The 27,805-nt window shown below is 42.9% G+C and overlaps 1 protein-coding gene across 1 annotated transcript in view; it reads left to right on the top strand.

Moving 5' to 3' along the window:
• LOC137345887 (uncharacterized) overlaps positions 1-27,805 on the top strand; it is a 97,309-nt gene that overhangs the window by 6,981 nt on the left and 62,523 nt on the right. The window contains exon 4 of the mRNA XM_068009132.1: positions 24,010-24,260. Coding sequence (XP_067865233.1) covers positions 24,010-24,260 — 251 coding nt within the window. The remainder of the gene's footprint in view (positions 1-24,009; positions 24,261-27,805) is intronic.

Here is a 27,805-nt window from a genome sequence, read left to right as displayed (position 1 = left end):
TTCAGTACTACCCATATGACAATGCAGCCAAACCTCATTGCAATGCTTCTGACACTCTACCACTCCCTTAGTACTGCCACTGGAAAATAGAGCACTCCCTCAGTACTGCTCCTTCAACAGAGCAGTACTTCATCAGTACTGCCCCTTGATCAGTGCAACACTCCCTCAGCACTGTCCCTCACATATACTTTGGTTTTGTAACTTGAGCCACAGAAAAAAGTTCCTCCTTATTTACTTTATAACAATCATGATTTTGAACACATGCATCAAGTTTCCTCTTAACCCTGTCCTCTCCAAGGAGAACAACACCAGCCTCTCCAGTGTATCTCATCCTAGTGCCATTTTGGTAAATCACTTCTGCACCCAGTCCAAGGCCTTGGCATGCATCCCAAAATTCAACACAATATTCCAGTTGAGGCATAATCAATGTTTATGATGGTTTATCATAACTTCTTGGCTTTTGTAGTCTATTCCTCTGTTAATAAAGCCATATAACATGCATTTTTTTCAGCAACCTTTAAACCTACACTACTAGGTCGCTGTGTTCCGACTGTTTCTTTTAAATTATACCGTTTAGTTTATGTTGGCTCTCCTCATTCTTCTCACCAAAATGTATCACTTTACATGTCATTTCGTTAAATTTCATCTGCTAAATGTCCGCCCATTTGTCCAGTCTGTCTTTGTCCTCAATTATCTTACTGTCCTCCCATTAATTATATTTCCATCTTCATGTCGTCAGCTGATGCTTATTTCATTAATATAGATCAAAAACTACAGTACAGAACCGTTCCCTGTGGGCACTTCTGTGTATTCCCTGAAATCGGGAAAAAAAAGTTCACCACTACTCCCTGATTTCTGCCCCTTAGAGAAATTTGAATCAAAGCTGCCACTATCCATTTATGTCTTGGCTTTGCTTATAAGTCTACTATGTGGCACTTTGTGAAATGTCTTTTGAAAGTCAATGTATAAAACATCAAGCACACTACCTTCAGCAACTCTCTCCGTTGCTTCATGAAAGACATCGAACGCATTAGTCAAGCACAATTTGCCTTTTACAGATCACGCTGAATTCCATTGATCCATTGATCATTCCACAGTTTTCCCAGTGCCTATGCATTTTGCTTGAAATTATTGCCTCTAAAAGTTTCCCCACTGCCGATATAAGACTGACTAATTTCTGATTGGTGGGTTTATTTATCTCCTCTTTTTAACATTTGCAATGGTCCAATCGCCTCAGAGAATAGCATCGACTTTGTATCTAAATGACTGTGCAACTTCACACTTCGCCCCCAGCTGGATTGTTCAATACGCTGTGCAAGCTTTTGAAATAAGTTGCTCTCTTTCTGTCAGCTGAAGAAGTTTTGTTATCTGGGTTTAGGTAAGAATTGCCTTTATATTGATAAAACTATAGCAAATTTCAATTAGGAAGCTGTGGAAAGCACAAAATACAGTCAAATAGTTCATAATTTACTATTGTAAAAACAATTTGGAATAAAATATTTTCCTTTTCTGGGTAGCACACTTTCGGAAGTATGTCAAGGCTTTGAAAACTATGCAGAGGAGATTTACTAGAATGGTACCACTGATGAGGGATTTCAATTACGTGTGGAAACTAGAGGAACTGGACTTATTCACCTTAGTGCATAGGACATTCAGAGAGATTTTAATATATGTGTCCAAAACTTTGAGTAGTTTTGATAGAGTACATAAGGAGAAACTATTTCCAATATCTGAAGGGTCGGGCATCAGAGAAATGACAAAAGAGCCAAAAACAAAAGCTGACTTTTGTTTTGTTATTACTCAGTGAGTTGTGATGCTCTGGAATGGACTGTCTGATAGCAGATTGTCGCAGCAGATTCACGAGTAACTTTCAAAAGACAATTGCACAACAGCTTGATGCAAAATAAATTCAGTGTTAAGTGGAGAGTGAAGAGGAGTAGAACTAATTGGATGACCCTTTCAAGGAGCCAGCACAGAGACGATGAATTTAATTGCCTCCTTTTGTACTATACGATTCTATTATTTGATGGTCCGTAACAATGTTAAATCGAGCAATGCTTCTACAGCAATTTGTGATAAATGTAAGCAACAGTCAATGGGAAATACTAGTCGATACAGACCATGACCCACTTGTGTTTCTCTCAACATTCAGAACAAAGAAACTCAGGCTGTTGAGATGGAATTTGATTTTACAGTGTTACAACTGAGGCAGGAGTAATGCACTGCCAATTCAGGCCCATTACTCTGTAGGTTGTAGCATATTTGTAAAGTTCTCCCACGTACCAGAAATTAGCCAAATTAAACACTTTAGTAACCCCCAGAATAAAATGCACCAAACCAGATATCTTTAAACAACAACAAACTATTTATCAATAAACTAAATTTTAAACCAATGTTGAGATAAATCTATGTCTAAAGACCTTATAATGTCTTATTCCTCCCAAACCTCATGCACGCACACAAACATTCAAAAACCCAGCAGTTAACCAGTTTCAAAATGATGTTTAACAATTAGAGCTGTTTCTTAGAAATAAATAGGGAGCAGGGTTGTAAGTCCTGGTGAGTTACGCTCCTGGTTCAGTGAGGTGTCCCAGAGTCTAATAGTCAGATACCACACGAAGTCTGCTGGCGAATTTGATGAACAGTCTATAATTGATTGGCGTTCAAAGTACTTCAACTGCAGCAGGCATCACACAGTTCTTTCAACAAGGAGTATAGCAACAGATGTATTTGGATTTTTACATTGGCAGTCTATGAGTAGAAACTTGACTAAGAATTCCAGAACTCCCCGAAACACAAAAAGCAACAAAAAGTCACTCCTGAGGCAGAGACCTCTTAGAGACTGGAATTAAAAAGGAATTTGCTACCTGCAACAATGCAAAAGTTCAATTTCAGAGATTTTTTCCTCTTCAGATGAACACATATATATTATATTGGTATTGCGCATGTCCTGTGGTACTGCTCCCTCGTCCCAGCACAGGCAAAGCAGTTCATGGAGTGCTGAGAGTATAGCAGGCTTGGCACTCTTGATTATTTCAGGGGTAATGCTGTCCTTTCCAGGGACTTTTCCACTGGCTAGAGAATCAATGGCATCACTGAGTTCCGATTTTGTTGGCTGTACGTCCAGCTCATCCATGACTGGCAGAGACTGGGCTGCATTGAGGGCGGTCTCAGTGACAACATTTTCCCTGGAGTACAGTTCTAGGTAGTGTTCCACCCAGCAGTCCATTTGCTTGCGTTGGTCAGTGATTGTGTCCCCTGATTTAGATTTGAGGGGGTCAATCTTCCTGATGGTCGGCCCAAAAGCTCTCTTAATGCCATCATACATTCCTCTGATGTTTCCAGTGTCGGAGGCCGGCTGAATATGACTGCATAGGTGTTGCCAGTAGTCATTTGCACAGATGTTCTTTGTGCAGTGCTTCTGGCTGCTTTAAGTGCTACGGATGTTAACTCACTGGGGGCTTTCTTATAGTTCAGCAGTGCAAAGTGCTTAGCAGCTATGACAGGTTCCAGCTCTTCAAAGTGAGATTGAAACCAGTCTGCATTCTGCTTCTCACGTTTTCCATAGGTGGTCATTGCTGAGTCATGGATGGCGTCTTTGATGTGGGCCCACTTGGTCTCTGCATCCCCTGTGGGAGTGTTTTGAAGGGCTTTTTCAAGTGAATTTAGAAAGTTATGTAACAGCTGTGGATAAGAAATTCTGCTCGTGTTGATGCGCGGGCGGCCCTTCTGCTTGGAGTGATGCAGCTTCTTTGGTTTGAGTCTAACCTTGCTGCACACCAGGGAGTGGTCGGTGTCGCAGTCCGCACTGTGGAAGCTGCGTGTGATTTGAACGCTGTTTAAAGAGGCTCGTCTTGTGACGATGAGGTCCAGCTGGTGCCAATGACGTGATCTTGGGTGCCTCCATGAAACCTGTTGACAGGGTTTAGTGTGAAAGAACGAGTTGGTGATGCAGAGGTTATGATAGGTACACAACTCAAGCAATCTCTGTCCATTCTCATTCATCCTTCCAATGCCATAGCGCCCAAGGCAGGAGGGCCATGAGTCATGGTCAGCCCCAACCCTGGCATTAAAGTCCCCCAGCAGGAACAGGTGTTCGGTGTTGGGGATGCTGCTAATGATATTATGGAGATCCTCGTAGAACTGGTCTTTAGCTTCAGGTGGAGAGCAGAGTGTTGGAGCATAAATGCTGAGTGTGTGTAATGGACCAGAGGCGGTGAGCAGTCAGACGGACAGTATGCGTTCCGAGCCATTTGAAAGTGGCTCTTTCATGCTGAGCAAAGAGTTTCTGATGGTGAAGACCACTCGACCACTCCATGCTGCCTAGGTTCTTCAGGATCCCTACCCTGCCAGAAGAAGGTATAGTTTTGCTCTCTTAGAGATCCGCTCGTAGGGAGGCATGCCTCCTGAAGTGCTGCAATGTCCACATTGAGTCTACTGGGCTCGTTGTTAATGATGGCGGTCTTCCAAGAATCATTGATTTGTGAAAGGTCTTCCGACAGGCCAGGACACATAGTTCTGACGTTCCAGCTTGCAAAACAAAGGGTTGGTACCTTCTTTCCTTTTTTAGTCGTGCTGTTTGGTGTGGTGTTACAGTCTACTTTTCGGGCAATTACCCTGAGCTCCAAACACCCATTGAAGCAGGTGGACTGTGGCAGGACAGAACCTTACTTACCGGGGGCTGCCCGGTTTGAGGCGGGCGGTAGCTGTCCAGTGAGATGAGATGACCTCTCCCACCGACAAAGGCAACCCGTGGCGCCCAATATCTACGTCAATTCAGCTGGACTTATAACTCGTAACTGCTGCCTTCCGTGTTGATTTGGTCGCTGTGAGGCGACTATGGAGTGACCTCTCCATGGCGCATGCCTGGGCGGATGTATGGAGGTTGTGAGTTGCCCAAGCATCAAAACCCCCCTCTCAGCCTTCCTGGTGGGGTTCAAAGGAGTGCAGAGAACAAAGAACAAAAGAACAAAGAACAGTGCAGCACAGGAACAGGCCATTTGGCCCTCCAAGCCTGCGCAGATCTTGATGCCTATCTAAACTAAAACCTTCTGCACTTCCGGGGACCGTATCCCTCTTTTCCCACCCTATTCGTGTATTTGTCAAGATGCTTCTTAAATGTCGCTATCGTATCTGCTTCCACCACCTCTCCCAGCAGCAAGTTCCAGGCACTCACCACCCTCTGTGTAAAAAACTTGCCTCGCGCATCCCCTCTAAACTTTGCCCCTCGCACCTTAAACCTATGTCCGCTAGTAACTGACTCTTCCACTCTGGGAAAAAGCTTCTGACTATCCACTCTGTCCATGCCGCTCATAACTTTGTAAACCTCTATCATGTCGCCCCTCCACCTCCGGCGTTCCAGTGAAAACAATACGAGTTTTTCCAACCTCTCCTCATAGCTAATGCCCTCCAGACCAGGCAACATTCTGGTAAACCTCCTCTGTACCCTGTCCAAAGCTTCCACGTCCTTCTGGTAGTGTGGCGACCAGAATTGCATGCAATATTCTCAGTGTGGCCTAACTAAAGTTCTGTACAGCTGCAACATGACTTGCCAATTTTTATACTCTATGCCCCAGCCGATGAAGGCAAGCATGCCGTGTGGCTTCTTGACTACCTTATCCAACTGCGTTGCCACTTTCAGTGACCTGTGGACCTGTATGCCTAGATCTCTCTGCCTGTCAATGCTCCTAAGGGTTCTGCCATTTACTGTATACTTCCCACCTGCATGAGACCTTCCAAAGTGCATTTCCTCACATTTGTCCGGATTAAACTCCATCTGCCATTTCTCCGCCCAAGTCTCCAACCGATCTATATCCTGCTGTATCCTCTGACAATCCTCATCACTATCCGCAACTCCACCAACCTTTGTGTCATCCGCAAACTTACTAATCAGACCAGCTACATTTTCCTCCAAATCATTTTTATATACTACAAACAGCAAAGGTCCCAGCACTGATCCCTGCGGAACACCACTAATCACAGCCCTCCATTCAGAAAAACACCCATCCACTGTTACCCTCTGTCTTCTATGACCGAGCCAGAGCACGACGTTTGGCTGCAGGAACTACCGGAAAGATGCCAAAGGTGACACATGACCGCCTTCGGGGTTCCACTCCGGACTTTCTGTTAGGATTTACTCCCTTCGCCTTGGTCTCTCCCGAGACGCCCATAAGGCAGTGGGGTTGTTAGGGCCCCTGCTCAGGGATAGGAGCTAACAAGTAAACTGTGCGATTTCACGGAGGGCGAGAGAAGGGGGGGACGGGGTGCAGGGGGAAGGGCGAGCGGGGGGATGCCAGGGGGAGGTGGGTGGGGGAAGAGGGTACGAGGAGGGAGGGGGTACAAGGTGGAGGGGGTGCAGTGGGAGGGGGTTGGGGGGAAGGGGGCACGTGGGGGAGCTGGGGAGGGGACGCAGTGGGGAGGGGAGGAGGTGCAGGGGAAGGGGGTGCGATCGGGAGGGGGTGCGAGCGGGGAGCTGGGAAGAGGGTGCAAGGGGGAGGGGGTGGGGGAAGGGGATGCAGAGGCAAAGGGGGAAGTAAGTGCGGAGGGTTGAGCTCGGAAGGGGGTGCGAGGAGGGAGGGGGTGGGGGAAGGGGGTGCGGGGGGAGGGGGTGTGAGGTGGGGCGGGTGAAAGGGATGAGGGAGTAAGGGAAGGAGGTGTGAGTGGGTGGGGGTGCGAGGGGGGAAGGGAGTGTGAAGGTGGTGCCAGGGGGGGAGGTGTCCAGTGGTGGTCGCAACCCTGGCAAGCGGGCCAGCCCACAGCTTGCACAGCCTCCTCAATGTCAGGGTCCTCCAGGCTGACACTGCACTCATGGTCGCCATCCAGCTCACAGAGGAGCTTCTTCCCCGGCTCCCAGCTCCCAGCTCCCAGCTGTGACAGCGGGTAGGGCGACCGAGGCTGGATTGAGGCCCTGAGCCTCGACGACAGCCTCATGGGCACTCGGGCCACCTACTCCTCCCTGTGGAGCTCCCAGTAGTCTGTCGGCTGCTGCGCTTGTTCCAGCTATCCAGAATGCAGGGCAGAGATCCCAGTCCAGCCATGCTGCTCATTACTGGAGTTAAACTTCATTCAGACTGAATTAAACGACCAGCCGCGTCTGTCCTGTAGGCAAATGTAGATTTTCTGCTGAGAGGCAAAATCCTTCCTTCCTTCAGGGAGCACGCTTTGTAGGACTTCCAGTTCAAACCAGTTCTAGCCAGTCGTTGCACGCAGTCAACTGATACAATGCTGTAGGTGGCCCTTCCTCTCCTGCTGATGCCTAGGAAACAGGCTTGCTGCATTCACACACTGTGTCAGAGAATAAAAAAGTCTTCAAGGTACACAACCCTATTTAGATTTTACAGGAGCAGAAAAAAAGATTCCATCGTGGCGCAGTGGTCAGCACTGCAGCCTCACAGCTCTAGCAACCTAGGTTTGGTTCTGGGTACTGCCTGTGCAGAGTTTGCAAGTTCTCCCTGTGACCATGTGGGTTTCCGCTGGGTGCTCCGGTTTCCTCCCAGAGCCAAAGACTTGCAGGTTGATAGGTAAATTGGTCATTGTAAATTGCCCCTAGTATAGGTAGGAGAATTAAGGGAAGGTGGGGATGTGGTAGGGAATATGGGATTAATGTGGGATTAGCATAAATGGGTGGTTGATGGTCGGCACAGATCAATGGGCTGAAGGGCCTGTTTCAGTGCTGTATCTCTCCAAGACACCTCTGCCCTTGGTGAAATGAAACACCATTCTTGAAAATCTAAAATAACCTCTCCAAACCTATTTTCACATTCATGCCCCATTCATTCTACTGGTAATTAATTGAAATTTTCTTTGTACCATCATTATTCAAGCAACTTAACAAGGCTAAATTTGTGACAACACATCGGCGATAACTTTGTTTTTCCCTGATATGTACAATCTACAAATTATAGGGCTGCAGCAACAAACTCCATCTGAATATTCTAGCATTTTGGCTTTAAATTTTTCCACGACCATTAGTATGTTATGTTCAATGTACATTAATGTTTCTTTATATTCATGGTGGACATATACTTCGAAATGTTTAAGGGTCAGCAACAGTCCTGTTGTTTCTTTTTCTACAGTGGAATACCATTTTTGGTAGTGATTTAGTTTTCTTGAAAAGTACCCTACTGGTTTTTCTATGCCCGATTCATCATCCTGCGATAGAACTGCACCAACCCCCAGGTCACTAGCATCAATCACTATCTTGAAGGGTTTAGCCAAATTTCGAGCAGCCAACACTGGTTCATTAGTTAAGATTGCCTTTAGCTTTACGAAAGCTGCCTGGCATTCCTCTGACTATACTACTTTGGCTGTCTTTTGCTGCAGTAAATCGGTTAATGGAGTAGCTACAGTACTGAACTTCCATACAAACTTCCTGTAGAAACTGCACATCCCGAAAAACCTCATGAGTTGACATTTAGATTTAGTAATAGTGAACTTCACTGAGGCTTTTACTTTTGCAGTTTTTGGCAATATTTGTCCTTGCCCTAGTATGTGTCCGACGTATGTCACTCTTGCTTTTCCAAATTCACTTTTTGCCAGATTTACTACTGAGTCCACTGCTTGAAGTTTATTTTTAAACAGAGTTTTTAGCTGATTTAAGTGTTCTTGCGAAGTGTCACTATATATTAGTGCATCATCAAGATATACTACACAGTTGGGAACACTGGTTATCACCTGATTCATTAATATTTGAAAAGTGACTGGGGCATATTTAGCCCAAATGGCATCACCCGGCACTGATAAAGACCATCTGATGTTACAAAAGCTGATATCTCTTTGGCTTGAGGAGTCAAAGGAACTTGTCAGTATCCCTTTAACAAGTCGATCTTTCTAAGAAACCTAGCACTGCCCACTCTATCAATACAGTCTTCTAAGCAAGGAATTGGTCTGCCTTCGTTACTGCACTGGCTTGACCCATCAGGTTTAGGCACTAATACTCTTGTTGAACTCCAGCTTCTTTGATTCGGTTCAATTAAGTTGTTTTCCAGTTGGTATTGGTTTTCTGCTTTTACTTGGGCCAGTTTGTCTGGACTTAAGTGGTAAAGAAGTTGTTTTCTCAGAACAGATTCCCCTATATCCACATCAAAGAACAAAGAACAAAGAACAGTACAGCACAGGAACAGGCCATTCGGCCCTCCAAGCCTGCGCCGATCTTGATGCCTGCCTAAACTAACACCTTCTGCACTTCCGGGGACAATATCCCTCTATTCCTTTCCTATTCATATATTTGTCAAGATGTCTCATAAACGTCGCTATCGTACCTGCTTCCACCACCTCCCCCGGCAGCAAGTTCCAGGCACTCACCACCCTCTGTGTAAAAAACTTGCCTCACACATCCCCTCTAAACTTTGCCCCCCGCACCTTAAACCTATGTCCCCTAGTAACTGACTCTTCCACCCTGGGAAAAAGCTTCTGACTATCCACTCTGTCCATGCCGCTCATAACTTTGTAAACCTCTATCATGTCGCCCCTCCACCTCCGTCGTTCCAGTGAAAACAATCCGAGTTTTTCCAACCTCTCCTCATAGCTAATTCCCTCCAGACCAGGCAGCATCCTGGTAAACCTCCTCTGTACCCTCTCCAAAGCCTTCACATCCTTCTGGTAGTGTGGCGACCAGAATTGCACGCAATATTCTAAGTGTGGCCTAACTAAGGTTCTGTACATCATGTGTGGCTAAGGTTGTACATCCTGGATTGTCCCTACAAACTCTTTTAAGTGTTGTGAAAAGCCTGGTTGGGTCTTCATGTTGCTTTGCATCTAAGTACAAAAGCATATTGTCTAATTTTCCTAGCCATGTAGTCTGTATGTGCTAACCAGATAGTTGGAGGTTCAGTCTGAGAATTGTTTAGGTCTCCTGCTGCCTCATCCTCACTACCCTTTTCCTTTTCCGTCTCAACAGTCCCCATTACCTGACCTGGCTGATCCTCCCCCCTGCGATAATATTTCTTTCATATATTGATATGACACAATGCTTCTTCTTTCGGTGATCATGGGTGGCAATCAAGTAGTCTACCTTACACACTCTATATAGGCCACTGAACTCTGTTTTAATGGTTCTCCCTGTAATGGTAACAGCGCTCATACTTCATCCTCTGGTTGAAAATTGCGGCACTTTGCAAACTTGTCTGCCCTATTTTTGATATTGGTTTGGGTTGCTTTAAGGTGTTCCTGAGTCACTCAACAAGTTTTCGTGAGCCTTTCCTGGAACACAGATACATAGTCTAGTCGTGAAGATTCATTCCTTTGTTCTTAGAATCTGTCTTTGATGAATTTTAGAGGACCTCTGACTTCATGTCCGTAAACCAATTCGAAGGTACTGAAACCTGTCGACTCATTCGGTGAATCTCTGGTGGCAAACAAAAGAAAGTCTAGCCCTTTATCCCAGTCATGCAGTATTCATGATAGTATGTTCTGATCATTGTTTTGAGAGTTTGGTGATATCTCTATAAAACTCCCTGTGTCAGTGAGTGATATGCTGAAGGTTTCAATTGTCTGATACCCAAATTGACCATGACTTCCTGAAATATCTTAGACATGAAATTGGAACTTGATCCAATTGGATTTCAAGTGGTAACCCGTATCTCGTTAGGAATTGGGTTAACTTTTCTACTACTATCTTAGCAATAATTGTCCTCAATGGAATGGCCTCTGGCAATTAAGTAGCCATGTCCAGGATAGTAAGTATGTATTGATGCATCGCTTTTGTTTTTGGCAAGGGTCCTAAATAGTCTACTAATACCCTTCTAAATGGTTCCTCAATTACTGGTATAGGAAGTGGTGCCAGTTTATGGTAGGTTGTGGTTTTCCCACCATTTGGCATGTATGGCATGTCCTACAAAATTACTTCATGCTCCTTGTAAGGCCTGGCCAATAATAATATTGACTTCTATGTGATTTAGTCTTCAAATCCCCTTATTTCCTACAAAAGGAATGTCATGTGCTAACCTTAATAATTCCTGTTGATATTTAGGTGGTACCACTAGCTGTTGAACAACTGTCTAGACTTCGTCTGCAGGTCTATGAGGCAGTCTCCATTTCCTTCTCAAAACCCCATCTTCAAAATCGTAGCCTTCTAGAATTCCTTTCGCCTCAGCTTCTGTCAGAGTCAATTGTGCTATTCTGTAAAACTCTGGATCAGCTTGCTGTGCTGCACTTATATAAGAGCTGTTAAACATCTCATTTGGGTTATCTAAATCCCCAAATAAGGTTTCAGATGCTCAACTATCTGTTTGTGGTGCCAATTTTACCTCTGCTTTGCTAGCACCTGATTTCAACCCTAACCCCAATGTTGCTGCTAAATCTTTTAGTTTATTCTTAGTTAAAGCTGTCAAATCACAGAGAGACACATTCTCCTTTCCCAGAAACTGGGCAGCTACAGCTAATGTCATTCTGACGATATAGTCTTTACCATACTTTCCAATAAAGCAGGGTCCTTTTATTTTTCTCTTTCAAATTAATACTCCCCTTTCTTCTTCTTTGGCCTCCTTGTCTCAAGAGACAATGGGTAAGTACAAGAAGTGGTCAGTGGTTTGTGAAGCAGCGCCTACAGGCACTGCAGATAAAATTGTTTGTCGGGGCTGTTACACAGTTGGCCCTCTCCTTGCACTTCTGTCTTTTTTTCCTGCCAACTGCTAAGTCTCTTCAACTCGCCACTCTTTCGCCCCGCCTTTATGGCTGTCCGCCAGCTCTGGCGATCACTGGCAACTGACTCCCATGACTTGTGATCAATGTCACAGGACTTCATGTTGCGTTTGCAGACGTCTTTAAAGTGGAGACATGGACGGCCGGTGGGTCTGATACCAGTGATGAGCTCACTGTACAATGTGTCCTTGGGGATCCTGCCATCTTCCATGCGGCTTACATGGCCAAGCCATCTCAAGCGCCGCTGACTCAGTAGTGTGTATATGCTGGGGATGTTGGCCGCCTTGAGGACTTCTGTGTTGGAGATACGGTCCTGCCACCTGATGCCAAGGATTCTCCGGAGGCAGCAAAGATGGAATGAGTTGAGACGTCGCTTTTGGCTGACTTACATTGTCCAGGCCTCACTGCCATAGAGCAAGGTACTGAGGACACAGGCCTGATACACTCAGACTTTTGTGTTCCGTGTCAGTGCACCATTTTCCCACACTCTCTTGGCCAGTCTGGACATAGCAGCGGATGCCTTTCCCATGTGCTTGTTGATTTCTGCATCTAGAAACAGGTTACTGGTGATAGTTGAGCCTCGGTAGGTGAACTCTTGAACCACTTCCAGAGCGTGGTCGCCGATATTGATGGATGGAGCATTTCTGACGTCCTGCCCCATGATGTTCATTTTCTTGAGGCTGTTGGTTTGGCCAAATTCATTGCAGGCAGCCACAAACCTGTCAATGAGTCTCTGCAGACACTCTTCAGTGTGAGATGTTAATGCAGCATCGTCAGCAAAGAGGAGTTCCCTGATGAGGACTTTCCGTACTTTGGTCTTCGCTCTAAGATGGGCAAGGTTGAACAACCTGCCCCCTGATCTTGTGCAGAGGAAACTTCCTTCTTCTGAAGACTTAAACGCATGTGAGAGCAGCAGGGAGAAGAAAATCCCAAACAGTGTAGGTGCGAGAACACAGCCCTGTTTCACGCCACTCCGGATAGGAAAGGGCTCTGATGAGGCGCCGCTATGCTGAATTGTGCCTTTCATATTGTCATGGAATGAGGTGATGATACTTAGTAGCTTTGATGGACATCTGATCTTTGCTGAAGTCTGAAGAGACCACGTCTGCTGACAAGGTCAAAGGCTTTGGTAAAATCTACAAAAGCAACGTAGAGGGGCATCTGTTGTTTGCAGCATTTCTCCTGTAGCTGGCGAAGGGAGAATAGCATGTCAAAGGTGGATTTCTCTGCTCGAAAGCCGCACTGTGCCGCAGGGTAGACACGCTCAGTCAACTTCTGGAGTCTGTTTAAAACGACTCGAGTGAAGACTTTCCCCACTATGCTGAGCAGGGAGATTCCACAGTAGTTGTTGCAGTCGCCGCAGTCACCCTTGTTCTTATAGAGGGTGATGATATTGGCATCGCACATGTCCTGTGGTACTGCTCCCTCATCCCAGCACAGGCAAAGCAGTTCATGGAGTGCTGACAGTATAACAGGCTTAGCACTCTTGATTATTTCAGGGGGAATGCCATCCTTTCCAGGGGCTTTTCCACTGGCTAGATAATCAATGGCATCACTGAGTTCTGATTTTGTTGTCTGTTCGTCCAGCTCATCCATGACTGGAAGAGACTGGTTTGCATTGAGGGTGGTATGACTCCCCTTATAGGTCATATAATTCGGGTTGGATTTGGATCCCGGACAATCAAGCCCCCAATTAATATGTGACGACTGAGGTGGGAGTAATGCACTGTCAATTCAGTCCCACAGGTCACTGCATATTATTAAAGCTTTTCCACCGGCCAGAAATTAGCCAAATTAAATACTTTAGTCACCCCCAGAATAAAATGCACCAAACTAGGTATCTTTAGGCAACAAAACATTTCCGGTTTTCTCCCATAGCCAAAGACTTGCAGGTTGATTGGTAAATTAGCCATTGTAAATTGCCCCTAGTGTAGGTAGGTGGTAGGAGAATGGTGGGGATGTGGTAGGGAATATGGGGTTAATGTAGGATTAGCATAAATGGATGGATGTTGGTCGGCACAGACCCGGAGGGCCGAAGGCCCTGTTTCAGTGCTGTATCTCTAAATAAATAAAATAAATAAATAAAATAAAATAAATCTTAAACAATATTGAGATAAATCTATGTCTGAAGACTTCTTCTTCCTGCTAACCCTCTTGTACATGCACAGACATTCAAAAACCCAATGGTTAACTGGTTTCAAAATTATGTTTAAAAATTAGAGCTGTTTCTTAGAAATTTTTTTTTAACTCTTTCATGGGATGTGGGCGTTGCAGGCCAGGCCTGCATTTATTGCCCTTGAACTGAGTGGCTTGCTAGGCCATTTTGAGGGCATGTAAGAGTCAACCACATTGCTGTGGGTCTGCAGTCACATGTAGACCAGACCAGGTAAGGACAGTCGATTTCCTTCCCTAAAGGACATTAGTGAACCAGATGGGTTTTTACAACAATCGAAAATGGTTTCATGGCCATCATTAGACTAGCTTTTAATTCCAGATTTATTAATTGAATTCAAATTCCACCTTCTGCTGTGGTGGGATTCGAACCCATGTCCCCAGAGCAATACCTGGGGCTCTGGATTACTAGTCCAGTGACAATACCAGTATGCCACCGCCTTCCCATTATCTAAATAGCTGTGTTGTAAGTACTGGTGAGTTAGTTTCCTGGTTTGGTGAGGTGCCCCTGAGTCAAATAGTCAGAAGTCATTCAAGGTCTCCAGGTGAATTTGACGTACAGTCTATAATAGATAGGCATTCAAAGTACTTCAGCTACAGAAGGCATCACACAGTTCTTTCAACAAGGAGTATGACAACAGATGTATTTGGACTTTTAAATTGGCAGTCTATCAGTAGAAACATGATTGAGAATTCCAGAGCTTCCAAAAACACAAAAAGCAACAGAAAGTCACACCTGAGGCAGAGACTTCTCAGAGCTTGGCAGTCAAAAGGAATTTGCTACCTCCAACAATGTAAAGACTGACATACAGTCTAACTTCTGAGTACAGGTAGACAGGTCACCGGGATCATTTAGAACAGTTCTTTTAAGGCGATGTTGAGAATTAATGTAGCAGGCTTTCTTCAAAGACGGGAGATGACATGAATTGACACAGTGGACTTCTCAGGGTCTTTTAGAGATTTGCTGGATGTGCTGCTTAATTTTCTGCACCACTGGAAGTGATGCTGCATTCAGAAAATCCCCAGTGTCAGGTTGTGTGGTGAGGTGTAAAAAATTCATAGTGGAATTGCAGCATCATGATTAGAAAAACTGGCTGCATTGATCTGGCTGCCCATTATCAAATCTTTTCCCAAAATGTAATTTCAGTAGACTTGGCATCTTATTTCAAAGTCATTCCTCGTGTTTTGGTATCACTGACATGGGCAACCTTTATTTCCCATCCCTAGTAGACCTTTGTTGTGAGCAGACTTCCTGAACCCCTACAGTGGTGAAAAGCTACTGTTGTTAAGTAGGGAGTTCCCAGATTGTGATACAGTGATGATAAGAGAGCGGCGATATACATCCAAGGCATCATAATGTGTGACTTAGATGGGAACTTGGAGGTGATCCTATGCACCTATTGCACTTGCACTGGTGGCAAAAGTCATGGGTTTGGGTGTTTCTGCCAAAGAAGGCGAGATGATCTCTAAAGGTAAACAAGGTATGTAGGATGCGAGGTATGTTCCAGTAAGACATCAGGTTATTACTCTCTGTGTTGCATAGCCGTTTAAAATTAAGAAAGTGTAAACTAACACCAAAATTGGGTAATTTCTATGCTACATGCAGTATTTGCAGTAGGCGGTCCAATATCTCAGCACGAGGGTCAATGGAAAAGCTTTGAAAAATGCAATGCTTTCATAGAACTCTCCCTTTCTGAATTTCCCAAGAGTAAAACAACCATAACATATCAACATTGATATAACATCATTGGCTGTAAATTGTTTTGGGATATCCTGAGGTTGTGAAAGACCAAATGGGAGTTCATTATTTATGACATATTTCCCATGATTCGTACCAAGCGATATTGGAAGGAACATGGGAAGAGGAGGATATCCATTGAGGCACTCAAGCTTGTTACAGAGGAAGAGCATTTTTGTCCCTCAGTCTGATTACTGAGGAACAGAATGAAGCAGTTCAGACTCTGGAGTTTGTTACATGGAGCCGTTAAAACCCATTAAAGTCATTACTCTCTCGCTCTATCTCTGTCATTGCGACCGTTCCCTCAAGTTCAATCCTGATCTCCACTCCCTTACGTCCAAGGATGCAGAATTGAAAGTTTATGGTGGATAATTACTTTGGCTATTCACCACCATTTGTAGCTGGCTGATATTTACATAATGACTTTAGTGTAAGTAATCATCGCAAAGCGCTTCACAGGGGCATTATAAAACAAAGTATGACATCGAGCCATGAAAGAAGATATAGGTCAGATGACGAAAAGCTTTGTCAAAGCAGTAAATTTTAAGGAGTGCTTTCAAGGAGGAAAGCGAGGTGGAAAGGTGGGTTTCATGGACAAAATGAGCTCAGAGAGGGCACGAGGGGAGATAAGAGAGAAACTAGAGAAAGGTACGAGGTAAGGGCTAGGGCAGGGGGAACATTACAGGAAGTTTAGTCAGATGGGCCAGTGGAAGGGAGGGACCTGACAGAGGCAGCTGATTGGATCGTTTTGATTTGAATGACAAACAAATCTCTGGGTTCCTCGCACTTGTTGGAGGTGAGGATGGAGGGGACAGGGGAGAGGGGTTTCAGATGGTGGTTTGTAGCAGAGAAAAACCACGGGTATCCAGCATGATCCTTGAATAGTGAGCAGTTTCAGATGGTGACAGCAGCACCTGATATTGCTTTAAGTGGTGCACTCCAAGTGAGTGGTTAAACCAGTTGTCCACCATATCCTTTCAAGCCTGTGTCCCTTGGACTTAAGGGGTGGCGATGATGGCCATATCAGAGAAAATGGCCAGGGTGAGCGAGAATAATGATTTTATTGGGAACTAGGGCATCAAAGGTGGAGGTGATGGTGCAGTTGAGCAAATCAGTATATGTATAAATGCTGTGTGAATGTAGGGACAAAGGCTAGATAGTTGGGCTTTTAAAGGGCCGTTGTAAGTGAATAGGAGATCATTTCTTTTCTTATGGATGGATACAGAAGGAGGGAGGGTTGGGGTGTGGAAGGGGAATGTGAGTGATACAAGGAAGTGATCAGTGATGGATTTATCTGTAATTGATATGATGAGACTAGCAAGACCACATGAGATGGTAAGGTCAAGGGGGTGGCCATGAATGTGAGCTGGAGAGTTTATGTATAAAGAGCGATGTAGGAAGGATAAGAAGGTGGTGAACTAAGAGATCACGATGAGTTGTGATGGAGATTGAAATCACCAAAGATGAGAAGTCATTCCGTGCAGAAGCTGAGGGACGAAAACAGTGAAGATATCTCGGTAATAATTTTTTATTGCACTTGGGAGGGTGATAGAGAATGATAGTTTTGAAAAAAAAGAGATGAGGGGGTGGAACAAGGTGAGATGCTCAAAGGAGGAAAATGTGCTCGAGGAGTAGGGGGTCAGGCCAAACATAAAATGGTATGGTTAACACCAAGCAAGGTGGCTATGGTAGTTGGAGGCCGATAATCTCAGCCTTAGAAGAACACTGCATGAGTTCATCATAGTGTCACAGGCTGGAACATCTTTAGGTGCTTAATCAATGACCTCTCGTCCATCATGATATCAGAAGTGGGGATGCAATGCTCACTAATGATTGCAGTGCTCAGTTCCATTCACAATTCTCAGATACTGAAGCCAGCCATGTCCCCAGTTTTAACCTTCTGTACATTGTTACGGCTGAGGCGGGAGAAATGCACTGTCAATTCAGTCCCATCACTCCACAGGTCGTAGCATATTGCTAAGGTTTTCCCACCTAACCGGAAACAACCAAATAAAACATTTTAGTAACCCCCAGAATAAAAACCGACCAAACCAGGTATCTTTAGACAACAAATTAACAATTTATGAATAAACTAAATCTTAAACACTATTTATGATTAAGATAAATTTATGTCTAAATACTTTATACCTCCTTATTTATTCTAACTCCCCTATGCAAACAAACATCAAAAACTAACAGTTCATCGGTTTTAAATATGATGTTAAAAATAGCTGTTTCTTAAGAATAAATAAATTACTGGATTATGAGTCTTTGTGAGTTACATTCCTAGTTGATGAGGGGTCCAGATTAGAATAACCACATACCACTTAAAGTCTTTATGCAGATTTGATGAACAGTCTTTACTTGATAGACATTCGAACCCCTTTGGCTGCAGCAGGCATCATACAGTTCTTTCAACATGGAGTGTAATGACAGGTCAATGCCTGGATTTTAAAATTGATAGATTTCAGTCAAAAAATTACTATGAATTCCAGAAAACAGAATCAGTCAAGAGAGAGTCAATCTTGAAGTAAAGACTGTTAGATTGGAAGTAAAGAAAATGAATTTTTGCTACCTCCAGAAATATAAATGTTTTCTTCAAAAGGGTTTCTTTTTCTTCTTAGGCAATCAACACAGCCTGTGGCTCATTGTAGACTTTTAGTTGTGAGAATTTTCTTCCTCAAAGGTAAGCACACTCCGCTAGTGTTTCTCAAAAAACTGGTTTCAGACAATCCCTGCACACAGCCAAATTGAAACATTACATCATGTGACCTCTCTCCTGCTGTGGCCTGGGAGAGAGCTCCAGCTGTGGCACACTGTGCATCTTCGTTTTTAAAGGCACATTGTTTTTAAACAAAGTCTTAAAGGCACACCGTTTCAAAATTGTTTTTAAACAAAGTCTTAAAGGCACACCGTTTCAAACAGAGGAGTAAAAAAAAATTCTGTTACAGCTCCGCCCTTGGCGAAATGAAACACCATTCTTAAAATGTGTTTCATTACAATGCAAAAAATGGAAACTGGAACAAAAACACCCTGACATTTTTCCCATTCATGCCCCCAGTTATTCTATTGATAATCTACAGAGCTTTCGGTGTACCATAGCCACCCATGTAACTGAATGTGGTTCGGCTCCTGACAAAGCGTCAGCAATAACATTACTTTTCCCTGAAATATCTACATTTTTTTAAATGATAAGATTACAACAATAAACTCCATCAAAACATTTCAACACTACTTTTTTCACAAATGTAGTCTCATTCAGCCCATCGTGACCTTCCAAACATGGTCTCCCAGTTGCTTCATATTTTCCTTCCAAGTATTGTCCATCAGCTCAGCCAGGTGAACTGCACAGCTGGGAACACTGACCACTACTGGGCTCACTATCCTCTGAGAAATTTCTTGAGTACCCATTAACCTATGTGGTATGACTTGATACTGAAAAAACCCATCCGGTGTAACAAAAATTGACTTTTCCTTATCTTGAGGTGTCAAAAGAATTTGATAGTATCCCTCCAAGACATTTGTCTTTATAAAACACATGGTGTTGCCCATTCTGTCCATACAGTCTTTTAAATGAGAAATTGGGTAGGAATCTGCCTTCATTACCCCATTGACTTTTCTGTAGACGATGCAAAGTTGTGGCGACTCACCAGGTTTAAGCACCAAGACCACCGTGAATTCCAACTGTTCTGACTCGGCTCAACTAAGCTGCCCTTCAGCATGCATTGGATTTCTGTTTTTACTTGGGCCTGTCTGTCTGGACCTAATCAGTAAGGATGTTGTTTTAAAGGAATGGTTCCCCCTATATCTACAACATGTGTGGCTAAGTTTGTATATCTCAGCTTATCCTTACAAACTCTTTAAAATTTTGTGAAGAGCCTGGTTAGGTCTTCATGTTGTCTTGCCTCTCAGGGAAAAATCATTTTTCCCAATTTTACTAGTCATTCTATATTCACTAATCTGATATTTGGAGGTTCAATCTAAGAATTGTCTAGGCCTCCTTCTGCCTCATCCTCACTATCCTTTTCCTTCTCCACAGTCCCAATTACCTGACATACCTGTACTGGTTTATCCTCCCCCCAGCGATAATATTGCTTTAGCATATTGATGTGACACAACCAGTTCTTCATCCGGCGATTATAGGTGTCAATCAAGTAATCTAGCTTCCCCACTCTTTTGATCACTCTATATAGGCCACTAAACCATGCTTTTAATGGTTCCTCCTGTATTGGTAATAACACCAAAACATTGCTGGGTGAAAACTTTTGTATTCTTGTCTGCCCATTTTTTCATATTGGCTTGGTTTGCTTTAAGGTGTTCCTGAGCTACACAAAACTGCTTTACGGTCTTTGTAAGTCCTGGCCAGTAATAATGTTGGCTTATATGTGACTTAGTCTTCCGAATTCCCTGATGTCCTGTAAAACGAGTGTCATGTGCTAACCCTATTAATCCCTTGTAATATTTAGGTGGTGCCACTATCTGTTTAAAAACTATCCAGACTTCATCCGCAGGTCTATGAGGCCACTCCATTTCCTCTTCAAAATCCCATCTTCCATATAATAGCAGCAAAATAAAAGCAAAATACTGCAGATGTTGGAAATCTGACATAAAAACAAGAAATGCTGGACCACTCAGCAGGTCTGGCAGCATCTGTGGAAAGAGAAGCAGAGTTAACGTTTCGGGTCAGTGACCCTTCTTCGGAACAGTTCCAAAGAAGGGTCACTGACCCGAAACGTTAACTCTGCTTCTCTTTTTACAGATGCTGCCAGACCTACCGAGTGGTTCCAGCACTTCTTGTTTTTATTCCATATAATAGCCTTCTGGAACTCCTTTCACCTCAGCTTCTGTCAGAGGTGACTGTGCCATTAGGTATTGCTGTGCTGCAATTTCTCATTTGGACTATCTAAATCCCCAAATAAGGTTTCAGATACTGTGCTATCTGTTTGTGGTGCCACTTTTAACTCAGACAATAGATCCTGTTTAGCCATTGCTCAGGTGACTACACATGCAGGAAATATTTCTGGAACTTGTTCCTGTAATTGTTCTGTTTCCCTAACTTCACTTGGTTCCTCTGTATTTATAGGAGAAACTGATACTTTTGATCCAGCCAAATCATTTCCTAGGAGTAGATCAATTCCCTCTACTGGTAAACTGTGGACAACTCCTACACATACCATTCCAGATATTAAATCATTCTCCAGATGTACTTTATATAAAGGTATGGGTATATACTCCTCACCAATTCCAGTAACTAAAACTTGAGCATTCAAGGAGCTCTCTGGTGAAACGTTTCCCCAGCAAGAGAGCTTAGGTTTCCCTGTATCCTTGAGTATAATGATAGGTTTTCCTGCCTCACTTAAAGGATATGGAGTTACTTTCCCCTTAAACAAAAAAAAATTGTAACTTTTGGGTATCTTATTCTTAACCTCTACACTCACTCTCGTTTTTGCATCTGGTTTTACAGCTGCCATTAAATCTATAGCCTGGTCTGCTAGACACCAAGTCATAGATTTTTCCTCTGCATTAGCTTTGCGTACCCCAACAGGTCCTTTGGGTTTACCTCACAATTTCTAGCATTCTGAACGAAGATGACCTGTTTTGTTGCAATGATAACACTTTGGCTTGTGAACCTCACTTCTACCCTCAGCACCTTCCTTTCTAACCTGAGGAGGTGATCCTCAGGCATTCCCAACTGTTCCTTCTTGTCCCCAGATATTTGCCTTCCTTTCACTCTCCCACTTTCTAGCCTTCTTAGGTTTACGGGGGTGATATACAAAAGGTTTTGACTTACTCACAAGCTCAAAATCATCAGCAATTTCTGCTGCTTGCCTAGCTTTTAAAACTTCCAGATCATCTACGTGAATTCTCACTACTGAAGGAATTGAATTTTTAAACTCTTCCAAGAGAATCAATTCTCAAAGGTTCTCACAAATGTTTTCCATCTTTAATGCCCGTATCCAATGGTCAAAATTAATTTGCTTCACCCTCAAATTCTACCTATGTCTGCCCAGTCAATCTCCATAAGTTCCAAAACTTCTGACGGTAAGCTTCAGGAACTAACTCATATGCAGTGAGAATAGCCTTTTCTGCCATCTCATAATCTGCAGAAACCTCTTCAGGAAGCATGGCATAAATGTCACAAGCTCTGACGACTAACCTGCTTTTCATAAGCAGTGTCAGCTTTCCTTCAGCCATTTCATCTGTTGGCTATTTTTTCAAAAAATATGAAAAGTGTCTCTACATCCCTTTCCTCAAACTTAGGAAGAGATTGTATAAATTTAGACAACTTTTTGCTGGGTCCTGGGCTGAATTCAGATTGTTACTGACCTGAATTTTCCCTGGAGTCAAGAGCACCCCTTTGTCTTAGTTCCATCTCTCTTCACCTAAATTCCCTCCCTTCTCTTTCATTTTGTCTCTGATGTGCTCACTCTTTCTCCCTTTTTTCTTTATCAAGTTCAAGTTTTCTTAATTCTTTTTTCAGCCTCAAGTTTTTTCCATTTCTACTGAATCCTAGCTAGTATCACTGCATCACTCTCTGACTTACCCCCTTCTTTTTCCTTGTCTTCTTCTTCTTCTCATTTTAAATATTGGGCTATTATGTCAATTATCTCTGCTTTTTTTAGCACCTGATTTCAATTCTAACCCCAAGTGTGCTGCCAATTCTTTTAGTTTATTCTTAGTTAAAGTTATGAAGTTGCTGAGGACCACATTCTCCCTTCTCAGACAAACTGCTGCAACTGCTAATGCCATTCTGATGATATAGACTGTACCTTATTACACAAGAAATCTGATTACTATTGTTTTTTTTTCAAATTATTACTCCCCCTATAATTCACGTAATTGGCATTAGATTTGGATTCCGACAATCAAGCATCCCAATTAATATGATCCCAGATGCGAGAGCAATTAATATGATCCCAGAGATGAGCAATTAATATGAAGCCAGACGCAAGATCCCAATTTATATGTTACCCAAGACAAGACGCCCAATTAATGTTACCTTAGAGATGAACCGCCTGTTGATATGTCATGCTGGAGACAAGCCCCCAATTAATATGCTCCCGGATGAGATGCCCAATTAATATGTTACGACCGAGGTGGGATCAATGCACTGTCAATTCAGTCCCATCACTCCACAGGTCACAACATATTGTTCTCATTTATCCCACCAAACCAGAAAACATCCAATTTAAACACTTTAGTAACTGCCAGTATAAAAATAGACTAAGCCAACTATCTTCAGACAAAAAATTAACTATTTATTAATAAATTAAATCCTAAATACTATTACAATAAATTTATCTCTAAAGACCTTGTAACTTCTTATTTATTCTAACTCCCCCATGCACACACAAACATTCAAAAACTAACGGTTAGCCAGTTTTAAAAATGGTGTTAAAATAGCTGTTTCTTAAGAATAAATAAATAACTGGGTGATAAGTCTTTGTGAGTGACATCCCTGCTTGATGAGGTGTCCAGATTAGAACAATCAGATGCCACTTGAAGATTCCACACAGATTTGATGAACAGTGTTTACTTGATAGATATTCAAAGCACTTCAGCTGCAGCAGGCATCACACAGTTCCTTCAGTACTGAGTAATATGACAAGTCTATTATTTGGATTTTAAAATTGATAGATTTCAATGGAAACTTTACTGGGAATTGCAGAAAATACAATCAGTCAAGAGAGAGTCAATCTTGAAGCAAAGACTCTTAGATTGGAAATAGAGAAAATAAATTTTTGCTACCTCCAGCAATATAAATGTTCTCTTCAATGGTCTTTTTCTTCTTTGACAATTAACACAGCCTGTGGTTCATTGCAGAATTTCAGCTGAGAGAATTCTGTTCCTGCAAGGCAAGCACACTTCGCTGGTGCCTCTCAAAAAGCTAGTTTCAGCCTGTCCCTGCACACAGTCAAATTGAAACATTACACCATAGAACATAGAACATAGAACAGTACAGCACAGTATAGGCCCTTCGGCCCACGATGTTGTGCCGAACCTTTAACCTACTCTAAGATCAAACTACCTACCTACCCTTCATGCTACTATCATCCATGTACCTATCCAAGAGTCGCTACAATGTCCCTAATGTATCTGCTTCTATTACCACCGCTGGCAGTGCATTCCACGCACCCACCACTCTCTGTGTAAAGAACCTACCTCTGACATCTCCCCGAAACCTTCCTCCAATCACCTTAAAATTATGCCCCCTGGCGATAGCCCTTTCCGCCCTGGGAAAAAATGACCGCTTTCTTCTGCTGTGGCCTAGGAGACAGGTGCAGCTGTGGCACACTATGCAACATAGTTTTTAAAGGCACACTGTTTTTAAACAAAGTCTTAAAGGCACAAACAGAGGAGAAAAAAAAGTTCTGTGATAACATAAATGTCATTGTGTTATATACCAGAAACATAGTCAAGCAGTACAATATATCACCATTTTTTTCCATTTCCGCTAGAATATCAAGAGGTCATGAACAGAATTACATCAATTCTTGAGGAGCTGTCAGCTGATGAACTGGAAAAATTCAAGCAAACATTGGAAGAATATGGAATTCCGCATGGCAAACTTGAGAAAGCTAATGTTTGCACACTTGTGCAGCTAATCAAGAAACAGTTTAAAACGGAAGAACGTCGTTTGAAGGTGATTAGGGATGCTTTGGAGAACATTCCACGCCAGGATTTGGTGTCAACTTTGGATAATTTGCAGGTATTTTTCATGTTACTTCTTTGACAGTTCTTTTACTGTCTTCGTGTCACAACAAAGAATTGAGAATTCCAATCACTTGGCTTTGAAATGTTCAACTGTAGACATTAATGAGTTTTTCTAGGTTGAGTTAAAAGGTAAGAATAAGACCACATTTTATGGTTATAAAAATAATTCTCATTATGTGAGCATTGTCTGCAAGACCATATTTTATTGATATTCCCTAATTGCCCTTGAGAAAATGGTGATGAGCTGCCTTCATGAACCGTTGCAGTCCGTGTGTTGTATGTACATCCATTGTGCTGTTGGGGGAGGGTCGGGGGGGGACTGGCAGGATTTTGAGCAAGTAACAATGAAGGATTGGAGATATGGTTCCAAATCAGGATCATGCGTGACTTGGAAGGAAACCTGAAGATGATAGTGTTTCCATGTGCCTACTGCCCTGCTCTTTGAATTGGTAGTCACAGAGTCCTTGGTGATTTAATGCATTGCAGCTTGTATATAGTAAAAACTGCAGGCTTGATGTACAAGTTGTGAAGGGAGTGAATGTCTAAGATGGTGAATGGGCTACCAATCAAGCTAACTATTCTGTCCTTTGTGCTGTTGAGCTTCTTCAGTGTTGTCACAGCTGCACTTATCCAGGAAGGTGGAGAATATTGTATCACATTCCTAACCTGCTTTTTAGATGGTGGACAGACTTTGGGGAGTCAGGAGTTGAGGCACTCCTTGCTGAATAACCAACCTTTGCCTTGCTGCAGTACCATGCATTAAATTGGCTGATGCCATTGAGATTCTGGCTAAGGTTGACCACAGGGTTTTGATGGTGGGTCAACTGGGTGATGATAAAGCCATTGGAAGTCAAGGAGAGTTAGTTTGGTTCTTGATTGTTGGAGATGATCATTGCCTCGCATTTGTCCTGTGCAACCAAAAGATTCTTGGGATAAAGCATTGCTGGCAAGACCAGTATTAGAATTATAAGGCCCTCTGGACAGCTAGGAATGGGCAATAACTACCGTGGCTACAATGTCGCCACACTGAAAGAACAAATATAAACACGGCCCTTGAGTAGTCATCAACATTCCTCGGCTAAGCCCTCCCGTTTGCAAACCCAGCTGATTCCCATAAAAGGCCTGGATGAACAAATTGAATTCTCCCCAAAGTTACAGAGGCCTTACTGGATGAATCCCAGAGGGATTTCTTCGGGTGAAGAAGGTCAAGAGAAGTTTAACCTCTTTGAATAAAAGTGTTAAAAGTTTTGAAGGGTTTTGATGAGCAAAATCGAAATAAATCTTTCAGTTATGTACCATTATTAGATTTATTACCATTAAAACTGCTTTACAGGCAATGAAGCACAATTGAAATGCTGTCGCTGTTGTTGGGACGTAGGGAATGTGGCAGATCGATTTATAACAGGGTGTCAAAGATAACAGCTTTACGTAAAAAGACAGCCAGATAGAGAGAAAGAGACAGAGAGAGAGAGAGGGAGACAGACAGAGAGAGAGAGAGGGAGACAGAGAGACAGAGGAAGAGAGACAGAGAGAGAGAGGAAGAGAGAGAGAGAGAAACAGGGAGAGAGAAACAGGGAGAGAGAGAGTCAGAGACAGAGAGAGACAGACAGACAGACAAAAAGAGAGAGAAAGACAGAGAAAGAGAGACAGAGAGAGAGAAACAGAGAGAGAGAGAGAGAGCGAGAGAGACAGACAGACAGAGAGAGAGAGAGAGAGACAGACAGAGAGAGCAACATCCTAACAGCTTGTGTTCCGGCCAAGCCAGAAAACAAAACATGTGCTCTGCTGCAGAATCCCACATCTGCATCATACAGCAGTCAGAGCTAGAAGTAACCAACCGTCTTCAATTGAACCTTCAAAACAAGAGAGAAATCTACAGTCATCTCAGGTCTGCATCCATTGAGAACTTGCTTTCCAAGAGAATTCAACAGGTTTATCATAACCTTTCCCTTCTCTGTCTGTTCTTTTGTGTGTGTGTGTGTGTGTGTCTGTGTGTGTGGATGCATTTGCAACAATTTCGGGATAAGGCGTATTGATCAATAAACAATTGATTTTCTGTTTTTAAAACTTACAAGACAACCTGTCGCTGTCCATTCGATAATTAAAACACCAAGGGATAAAGTCTAATACAAATACAGTTGTTATTGTCAGGTGGGGAATTGGACAGTGGGAACCATCCAAGTCACACCACGTGGTTGTAACACCACAGAAACATATACTGTGAGATTACTAATTAACCCTGCCTTATTAAACAATACTAGATCTAATATAACTTTGTCCCTAGTTATTTCCACAATATATTGTTCTAAGTAACTGTCGCAAAAGCATTCGACAAACCTATCTTCCAGAATACCTTTGCCCATTTGATTTGAAGTTGCACACAGTTCTCCAGGTCTGGCACCACCTGTATAATTGTTGTAAGCTTTCTTTACTCTTAGACAACATGCCATTTGTTAAAAATCTAACATACCATTTGCTTTCATAATGACTGGCTGTACCTGCATGTTTATTTTCTCTGATTCATGTACAATGACACCCAGGTCCTTCGAAATGCAAACATTTCCCTCTCATCATACACCAAATGTGCTGTTTTTTATTTTCTCCTACCAAAGTGGATAACTTCACACCTCACCACATTGTATTCCATCTGCAATGTCCTTGCCCACTCACCCAACCCATGTATTCTTGATAAGCAAGAGGGTGAAAGGTTATTGGGAAGGCGGGAATGTGGAGTTGAGGGTTAAAATCAGATCAGCCATGATCTTGTTGAATGGTGAAGCAGGCTAATTCATATGTTCGTATGTGCCCCTTTGCAACATCCTTACATCCTTCTTTCCAGCTTACATTCCCAGCTGTCTGTGTATCATCAGTAAACCTGGAAATGTGACACTCAGTTTCAGTCATTGAAGTCATTAATCTAGCTTGTAAATAGCTGTGTGGCACATCGCTCGTTTCAATGAGGCAACCCGAAAATTCCCGAGCTATTCCTATTCTGTCCATTACCCAATTTGCAATCCAATGAATGCTAATTTTGTGAAATAACCTCTTGTGTGACACCTTATTGATTTTTTAAAAAATCCAGATAGCAATACATCTACTGGGTCCCCCTCATTCATCCGAATAATTACATCCTCAAAAAACTCTAACACATCTTTCAAATACAATTTCCCTTTCATAAATTCGTGTTGACTCTGTGTAATCATATTATGATTTTCGAAGTGCCCTGCTCCCGTATCTCTAGTAATAGATTCAAGCATTTAGTCAGCAACTGATTTTAGGCCACCTGGCCTATAGTTCCCCATTTTTGCACTTCCTCCTTCCTTAAATATCAGGTTACATTTGATACTTTTCAATCCTTGGGAACTGTAGTGTCTATGGACACTGATTGATCAAAACTAATGCATCCACTATCTCTGCAACAACCTCTTTTGATATCTTAGGATGCAGGTCATCAGGTCAAGCAGATCTAGTCCCATTCATTTCTCCAGTACCATATATTTGCGTATACTGTTTTTTTTTTATTCTTGCTGGACTCTTTCT

This window comes from Heterodontus francisci, chromosome 29 (assembly GCF_036365525.1).
Source record: "Heterodontus francisci isolate sHetFra1 chromosome 29, sHetFra1.hap1, whole genome shotgun sequence".
Classification (NCBI taxonomy): Eukaryota; Metazoa; Chordata; class Chondrichthyes; order Heterodontiformes; family Heterodontidae; genus Heterodontus; species Heterodontus francisci.
Note: the sequence above shows the minus strand (reverse complement) of the source record. Positions and strands in the feature narration are given on the sequence as shown.